The following is an 8,396-nucleotide window of genomic DNA, read 5'->3' on the forward strand; positions in this document are numbered from 1 at the left end:
CTTCTTTTCAGAGCTAACATATATTCAAGAAAGAATAACAAACGGTCCTTTTCAGGACTACATACATGGTGTTTACCGTTAACCTTGCAAATATTCTCTCCCCCATGGAAACCTTCAAAGATCATCTAAGAGTTTATTGGTGTGACATTATGCATCGCTGCAACATTTAACAGGACAGTGTTTCTGTCCGGCCGGTACTGGGTGGTGTTGCACACTGATTTATGACTAAAGTAAGAGCCAATGGGCACACATCATTTGATGTCCAATCTCATTGATTAGTATGCAGTAGCTCGCATCTCATTATGGATACTAGTAGTCTGTAAGCGCAGGCTCATATTTGACACTTTTTACAAATTTTACAATTTTTACCATACCAAGAGTCAAGAGTGAAGACTAGTTGCCAAACTGTCTATATGAGCCAGCCACAGTACATAGTGAATCTAGTCTCACTACTTCAGACTCTGCATTCTAATATGCGCTATGAGAGTTGCGAAAACCAAGGGTCTGTGCCTGCAGACTTCATGATGGATGTGATCTGACCAGTGTGGTAATTAGTTTAGATCTGGACGTTAGTAGTTTATTTGTTTGGAAAACCCTACACTCATTCTCACACCAATATATCAGTCCTCTCTTCATGTTCTATTAACTCTGGTGATGTGTTGTATGTACAGTACCACATGCAATAGGGCATATAAATGCAAGTTTTATTAAGAATGAAACCTTTAATTGTGAAACACCCCCTAATCGTCACACCAATCCAAGCCTGATCATCATGTTCCAAATCCTATGATATCAAGGGAACGGTTACACCATTGAAACGGGCAATGTCAATCCTTGAGTATGTTTAAGCGTCGTGGTGTAGCGGTTCTGACTCTCGCCTTGTAATCAGAGGGTCGTGTGTTCGAATCCCAACATGGCCTAGCGTCCTTTGGCAAGGCGTTAATCCACACTTTGCCACTCTTCACCCAGGTGTTAAATGGGTACCCGGTAGGATGTGAAAGCCTATATGTAGTACATGTATGCCTAGCAATTGAGTCTTGGAACTCTTGTTGGAATGCTCCCCAGGGAGTGGAGAATGTGCATACATTGTATGCGGGCATGCAAGGATCCGATGACCGGGGTAATAATATGTCTGTAAAGCGCTTAGAGACGTCGTTCCGATGTATTAAGCGCTATATAAATGCGGACTATTATTATTATTATTACTTAACCTACTCTGATGGTTGATTACTTCCAATTTTGTCCAAAAAAATTGAAGTATTGCTGACTATATACACAAAAGAGACAGTATACAGTGGTGCTCAAAAGTAAATGTTTGTGAACCCAACCAGAAAGTGAACATATTTTAAGTGTTCACATTCTGCCATGTTTATATTTAATTGCTAAGTCATGTGATAAAATATTACATTCAATGAAGTTTGTTTCTCTGGGCTCACCAAACATTGTAGTGTTGTTGTCTACATTCAACACGGAGCATTTAGGAGTGCATTTTGTGGAGGGGCTCTCTAACTTATGAGCACAACTGTGACATGAATCTCACTTCGTGAGAAGAAAATTTGTAATTTTTTGACGAGTTAAAGGGGAATCCAGCCTTGGCCATAAAATGTTTTGTTGGGAAGGAGAAAAATAAATTAGATAGAATGGTGAAAGTTTGAAAGAAATCGGACAAGCAATAAAAAGGTTATAGCTGCTTTAAAATTGGGATCACTAATAGTATGTACATTTCAAATTGGCAACTGGGTAAGTAAATTATGACAAGGGGCAAGGACAACTTTCCCATAGGCCATGTACTTTATTATCAGGGATTTGTGGTTTTCTCCTAAGTACACATTCCCCTGGGGTAGTAATCTAAATATAACCCAGGTAGTATATTGTTTAATGTCCTCATGAAAGAAAAATATAATTTGAAGTAAAACATTTGGGAAAAATGACATTTTAGCCATAATATGTATTGGAGTACATGGAAGAGTAGTCCTTGCCTTACATCACTATGACATCCCATATGCGGCCAATTTGAAGTCTCCATGAGTATAGTGATTACTAATATTTACCACTTTTAAAAATTCATAACTTTCTTGGTGTTTGTCCAATATTGTTCAAACTTTCACCTATCAACTTGTCTGATTTTTCTTTTTCTTATAAAAACAAGTTTTTATTTGGGTTGGATTCCCCTTTAAGTCATCTCTTTAAAAACTCAACATCATCAAAAGTCCATGTTCAATTACGACAAGTCTAGCTGTCATCAGGAGCGGATCCAGGATTTCCAAAAGGGGGGTCACACTTCTGTTTTACAAATTTTAATTGTACCTCTCAAAAGGGGGGCACGGGCCGGCTTTGCTCCCCCCCCCCCCCCTATCCGCCAGTGGTCATCATGGTCATATGCAGTGAATGCAATCCATCATATTTCTTGAAGACCAAAACTCCAGAAGGATGAAGGTTTGCCGTTGGCGTCTCTTTCCCTCTTAACGAATGATGTAAAAGATGAGACACAATTACCAATGAAGAAATCTGATTGGCCAAGAATAATGAGGTCAATCTGGGGTATGTCAGGATCAAGATGATGAACTTTGACCTGTGAAAAAAGATAAAGAGTGAAATAACTACTTCAATCTCAAAATTAGTGTACATGTATGATGCATTTATTTTATGTTTTTATATCAATTTTATTTTGATGTACGTTTTATTAGTAAATCGAAGGGGTGAGATTGGTTAAAGGTATCTTAAAAAGGCAAATGAATAATTCATGAAACCATACTTTTAGGGACGGATCTGGGACACTTTTCATAAAACTTGTTATATAAATAACAATCTTGCAATAACAGTTAAACGCTACTGAAATCATTTGATCCGATTGGTTGATAGTGAACTTGTTATAGAAATTTGGAATTTGTTACTTAAACAAGTCTTTATGAAACGGGACCCTGCTTTCTAATTATTCAATATAATATGCAAGGGTAATCTGGGTGGCACCAATGTTTCAAGTGGTGGTTTCCTGATGGCTCAAAGTTGAGTTTAATACAATAATGGATGAAATATATAGTTAATACTGCAACCGTCTCTTGCATATTTCTTTCCTGTTCTTCTCCATGTTAATTTCTTCTCTTCTCAATTCTTATTATCATAGGGGTACAATTAAGCCCCCCCCCCCCCCCACACACACAGGCACCATAGAGACACCCTTATATCTTTCTACATACACCAACCTCATCTCCAAACAGTTTTTGTAGTTCCGTCTGATAGGATAGTTTATCAGTAGCGATGAAGACATGCCTCGTCTTGAACTTCTCCACGGCCGCTCTGGTTTCTTCAAGTATCAGCTCTTTGGTAGGATAACACATTGCCATGGTAACCGGGTCCTTTGTGATGTCACGGCACTGATATGATGCCATTCCGATACCCATCCCTTCTACTTTCCTGCATCCTATCTCCTGAGGAGAGACAACAATTATGGGTACATTTCATGGGGCAGGTATTCAGTGATCTTTGGACTAACTGTTATAAGCTAGCAAAATCCTTGCACTTCTGATTGGCTCATGATACACTTGTAACTGAAGATCACCGACTGTGATGTTTATAAAACACTCCCGTGGTCAAAGCTTTGGGTTTGGCCGTTTGGGTTTAATTCACACAAACTTAGACTAGAGAGATGTTTATCTTTTTTACCAATTTATTCATTTGCATGTTTTCAATAGGTTGGATTATACTACTACTACTACTACTACTACTAATAATAATAATAATACTAATACTACTACTGCTACTGCTACTACTACTACTACTTCTACTACTTCTACTCCACTACAACTAATACTACTATTACTACTACTACTACTACTACTACTACTACTTCTACTACTACTACTACTTCTACTACTACTCTACTACTACTACTACTACTACTACCCAGCTAACACAAAAACATTGACAAAATATCATCAAAATGTTTGGTAAAACACGAAAATGTTTTAGGGAAATGTGAAAATCATATGAAAATGTATGGAATTCTAATTGCTATAAAACATTTTCCTAACGTTAAACATAAAAAAAATTGAACTTATTTACGTTTTAATCATTTCTGAAACCATACATTTTAATATGATTTAAACATTAAAAAAACATCATTATGTTGTTTACGATCAATGTTTTAAAAATGATATTTTAATAGTGCTAAGAAAATGTTGCAAAGATGATATCTTACTGATGTTTCAAGTGAATGTTTTCAAAATATTCTTATTCATTTCTAATTCTACTAACTCCATACTGGGCCTATTGTTACTACTTCCATTATTATGATTCTACAATGCTACTTCTGATAGAACTTGCTGCCGTTTCATAATTTGTTAAGTGTTTATTAACTCACCCAATCTTGGCCTGTTCTAAGATGAATACCTATAAATGGTTCACCATGGAAAAGGTTATCCATGTGATGTAGTGCCATGCCAAATATTGTTAAGTTCCACTTGAAATATCTCTGTATGATACGATTGCCTGCTAACATAGGGAAGGGGGCAGGTGGCCATGTCATCAATACAACTGGGTGCTTGTCTGACGGTAAACTGAAAAAAAAAAATTGTCATCAGTCAGTAAAGAAGCAGCAGTATAGGTAATAGAAGTAACAGCAGTTAGTAGTAGTAGAAGTAGTAGTAGTAGTAGTAATAGTATAGTAGCAGTAATAGCAGAAGTAGTAGTAGCAGTAGTGGTAGTAGTAGCAGCAGTAGTAGTAGTAGTATAGTAGTAGTAGTAGTAGTAGTAGTAGTAGTAGTAGTAGTAGTAGTAGTAGTAGTAGTAGTAGTAGTAGTAGTAGTAGTAGTAGTAGTAGTAGTAGTAGTAGTAGTAGTAGTAGATGCAGTACAGGTAGTAGTAGAAGTAGAAGTAGTGTTAATATAGTAGTAGTAGTAGTAGTAGTAGTAGATGCAGTATAGGTAGTAGTAGAAGTAGTAGTAGTGGTAAAGTAGAAGTAGTAGTAGTGGTAGTAGTCAGGGGCCGCGGAAGCGGGGGGCTGGGGAGGGGATTAGAAGCCACTTTTTTCCAAAACCGTGTACAAAAACGTAAAAATTACATTATGACTGTGATTTTTTGCATGGTCAGCCCCCCCCCCCCCCCCCCCATTTTGAAAACCGTTCCGCTGCCACTGGTAGTGATGGCACTACTAGTAGTAGTAGTAGTAGTAGTAGTATAGTAGTAGTAGTAGTAGTAGTAGTATAGTAGTAGTAAAAGGAATAGACGGTGTAGTGATAGTGGCCTAAAGTTCCAACACAGCTACCACCCGTCCCCCTTCTGTCTCTGTCTGCCCATGTATGTCTCCCCCCCCCCGCTCTCTCTCTCTCTCACACTCTCTCTCTATCTCTAGCTCACACACACTATTGTTTTCTTTATGTCTCTCTCTAAAAATAATATTTGACTACTTACTTTCTTACACCCCAATCCTTGATAGCAGCCATGTTGTTTTCATCTGTGATATCGGCATGATCCTTATTACAATGCAGTGCATATTCATCTACAAAAGTGATGTCATAGGCATTCCACAATCCGACAGATATGTGTTCTGAAAGATATATAGTAAAGCTTCCTTTTATTCCTTTTATAGCATAAGATTATTTCACTAAAATTTTGCTTATGAATTTTGTATTATATTTTATATACCCTTTGTCCATGAGTCTGCCTAATGGTTTAGTTGTTTCAGAATAATTAATTACCGATAATAATTATTGAAGATTTTTTTTCCATTATGTATTCGATTTCTCCAGTAGTCCTGCAGGGGTCGTGGAACGGTTTTCAAAGTGGGGGGGGGGGGAGGGCTGACCATGCAAAAAATCACAATCATAATATGATTTTTACGCTTCCGCGGCCCCTGTCATGGAATTCAATTCAGTGATTTATATAGATTTGTTGATGTCATCGATGGAGATGAGGGGCATTTAAATACAATATGGATTGTAGGTATACATCTACGTACATATAGTCTAAAATTCGCGACACATGAATGCTTAAAAACGACAATATATTGTTTATTTCAATGCCATATCATATTTGTTTAATGTAAAACATGACCATTCTTCAACTTAATTCATGATGACCCGTTTGTTGATCAGGCGCTATATCTAGAGAGTCATCAGTCATAACAGTACTCATTCAATTTCTTCACTAAACCTTGAAGTAACGCGGTATTTGAACAAATCACTAATAAAATTCATGCGCGTGTTACTATACGGTATGATTGTCATAAAAACAGTCAGTATTTTTGTTAAAAATACTTGTAACTGTTAAAACAGCAGTGCATGATTTTGGCAAGGTCATACGGCAGGGTTACCCACTATTCGTGATTTTCTTTTCAAGTGACCAAAAATTATAATAAAAAAACGTGGAAAAATTAAGGTATGCCAATATGGCGACAAATGAGGCAAAGGCATCACTAAAGAAAGTGAAAAAGCCAGCAAAGAAAAGAGAAGAAAAAATGGACACTAAATAAGACGATACCCCCCCCCCCCAAAAAAAAAAAAAATGGAAATAAAGAAACGGGCCTTGAAAATTTTGACAAAAATATACTAACAATTTCCTATTGAGAATAAAATATTGTCACACTCCCGTCGGCTTATCCCCCACCCTCCATGCCCCTTATAGATCCCATGATTATACCCACCTTTGATTATCAATCCACAAGTTTTCATTCCGGGGAAACTGCAGCAGTAACCGACCCTTCTATTTTCCGGCCAGTAGATTGGCGCCAGTTCTGACATAAACGTTTCCATGGTGATGATACGAGGATAAAAATCCCGAAGGTGTTCCACTTGGAACCAGTTGCTGAACGGGACAGGCCCCTAGAATAAATAATCAATATAATTCAATTCGTGAAATTTATTTTATTTATTTTGAAATTGCACATTGTTTTACATTATTACAGCAATTGACATTGTAGCGCTCTTAATTCTTCGGGGTCCAAATGCTCTTTCATCTTTCATTTCTTTTCATTTTCCCTCCTTTTCTCCTCTTTTACCCTTTACTTCCTTTTATAGTCATAGGGGGCAGTCGCTCCTATAGCAATGCTCTTGGATGATGATGTTTATTGCGGTGATGTAACGATGACGATGGCGGTGATGGGGAAAGTAAACAATAATTTTGTTCTTATTCAATATTGTTTTCATGCAAAGTCATACGAATCAATTGTAATGTATATTACTAAGAAATATGAATGTAATTTACAAAATTATTTTTATACGTGTACGGAAGAAGCTAGTTGTATAAGCCTTTCCTATTGTATAATAACAACAATAATAGTGATAGCAATAATAATAATAATGACATAATGATGATAATAATAATAGTAATAATAATAATAATAATGATGATAATGATAAGAAGAAGAAGGAGGAGGAGGAGAAGAAGAAGAAGAAGAAGGAAGAGGAGGAGGAGGAGAAGAAGGAGGAGGAGGAGAAGAAGAAGAGGAGGGGGAGAAAGATGAAGAAGAGGAGAAGGAATAAGGAACCTTACATGTTTAGTGAGGAAAGGTGGCAGTATTATCGTTCTATCCAACGCTTTGCCGTATACCAAGGATCCAATATACTGTTCAACCTGATTACCAAACCTTCCTGAAATGAGATCGAATGAGAAAAATATAAATCTGAAGCAAACACATCCATGACGTAGAGGGGATTACTTCAAATATACCATTATTTTGGGGGTCAAAAACAAGATGCAATCAGATTTAAACCTATAAGTTGTTTAAAGCAGTTTGTAAATCAGTTTTTTTTTTCACAAATAAACTGCGGTATGAAATAAATTAAAGAAAATAAATAAACAATAACAAATGAATGATGAATAAGGTATAAATTTCAACCAACTTTTGGGTCGGTTAAAAAATTCGGATTCCTCTAAAAAAATCTGTATGTTCGGAAAAGCCATTCGTGGGACACCTTATGGTTTTCTGTGTCGCTCTCTGATGTTTGGTAAATATAGGCCTGTGCATCATTTGTTCCCTTTTTTATTGTGGTTATATCAGCATTTGAATGAATTTCCATTGGCCATTCCATCAGTCTTACAAGCAAATCTGTAAATGTCATTTTGGTGAGCATAAATACATGTATTAGCGGGAAAAATGTATAGATTGAAGTAACTTACCCATGCATGGACAAAATGTTATGTATCCATTAGGGTCCCATTTAAGTTTTGGAAGGGTTGCTGATGAGCTTACAGCCTGTCTACCAGTCGAGAAGACCCCATCCTCCAATATTGTATCTATGGCAACAGTACTCTCTCCATCATGAACAATGTTATATTCTTCCTCTTCATGATGATGATGGGTTGATGACGAAACTTGAAGGTCGATTCGGAGGAGGAATACCAACGCGAGATGCAATAGTGGTATCGATTTCATTTTGTTGGGCTGATCAGCAATATAT

General features: G+C 36.8%; 1 protein-coding gene across 2 annotated transcripts in view; it reads right to left on the reverse strand.

Moving 5' to 3' along the window:
* Positions 1-684: 684 nt before the first annotated feature.
* Positions 685-8,396, reverse strand: part of LOC129280856 (GDP-fucose protein O-fucosyltransferase 1-like) — an 8,507-nt gene continuing 795 nt past the window's right edge. For both annotated transcript variants that reach the window (XM_064112422.1, XM_064112423.1), the window contains exons 2-8: positions 8,116-8,396; positions 7,489-7,586; positions 6,641-6,818; positions 5,410-5,545; positions 4,361-4,556; positions 3,204-3,428; positions 685-2,572 (exon numbers count right to left, since the gene is read on the reverse strand). The exon at positions 8,116-8,396 is cut by the window's right edge. In XM_064112422.1, the coding sequence (XP_063968492.1) occupies positions 2,399-2,572; positions 3,204-3,428; positions 4,361-4,556; positions 5,410-5,545; positions 6,641-6,818; positions 7,489-7,586; positions 8,116-8,371 (1,263 nt within the window). In that variant the 5' untranslated portion in view covers positions 8,372-8,396 and the 3' untranslated portion in view covers positions 685-2,398. The remainder of the gene's footprint in view (positions 2,573-3,203; positions 3,429-4,360; positions 4,557-5,409; positions 5,546-6,640; positions 6,819-7,488; positions 7,587-8,115) is intronic.

The sequence above is a fragment of the Lytechinus pictus genome, chromosome 17, assembly GCF_037042905.1.
Source record: "Lytechinus pictus isolate F3 Inbred chromosome 17, Lp3.0, whole genome shotgun sequence".
In the NCBI taxonomy this organism is placed as follows: Eukaryota; Metazoa; Echinodermata; class Echinoidea; order Temnopleuroida; family Toxopneustidae; genus Lytechinus; species Lytechinus pictus.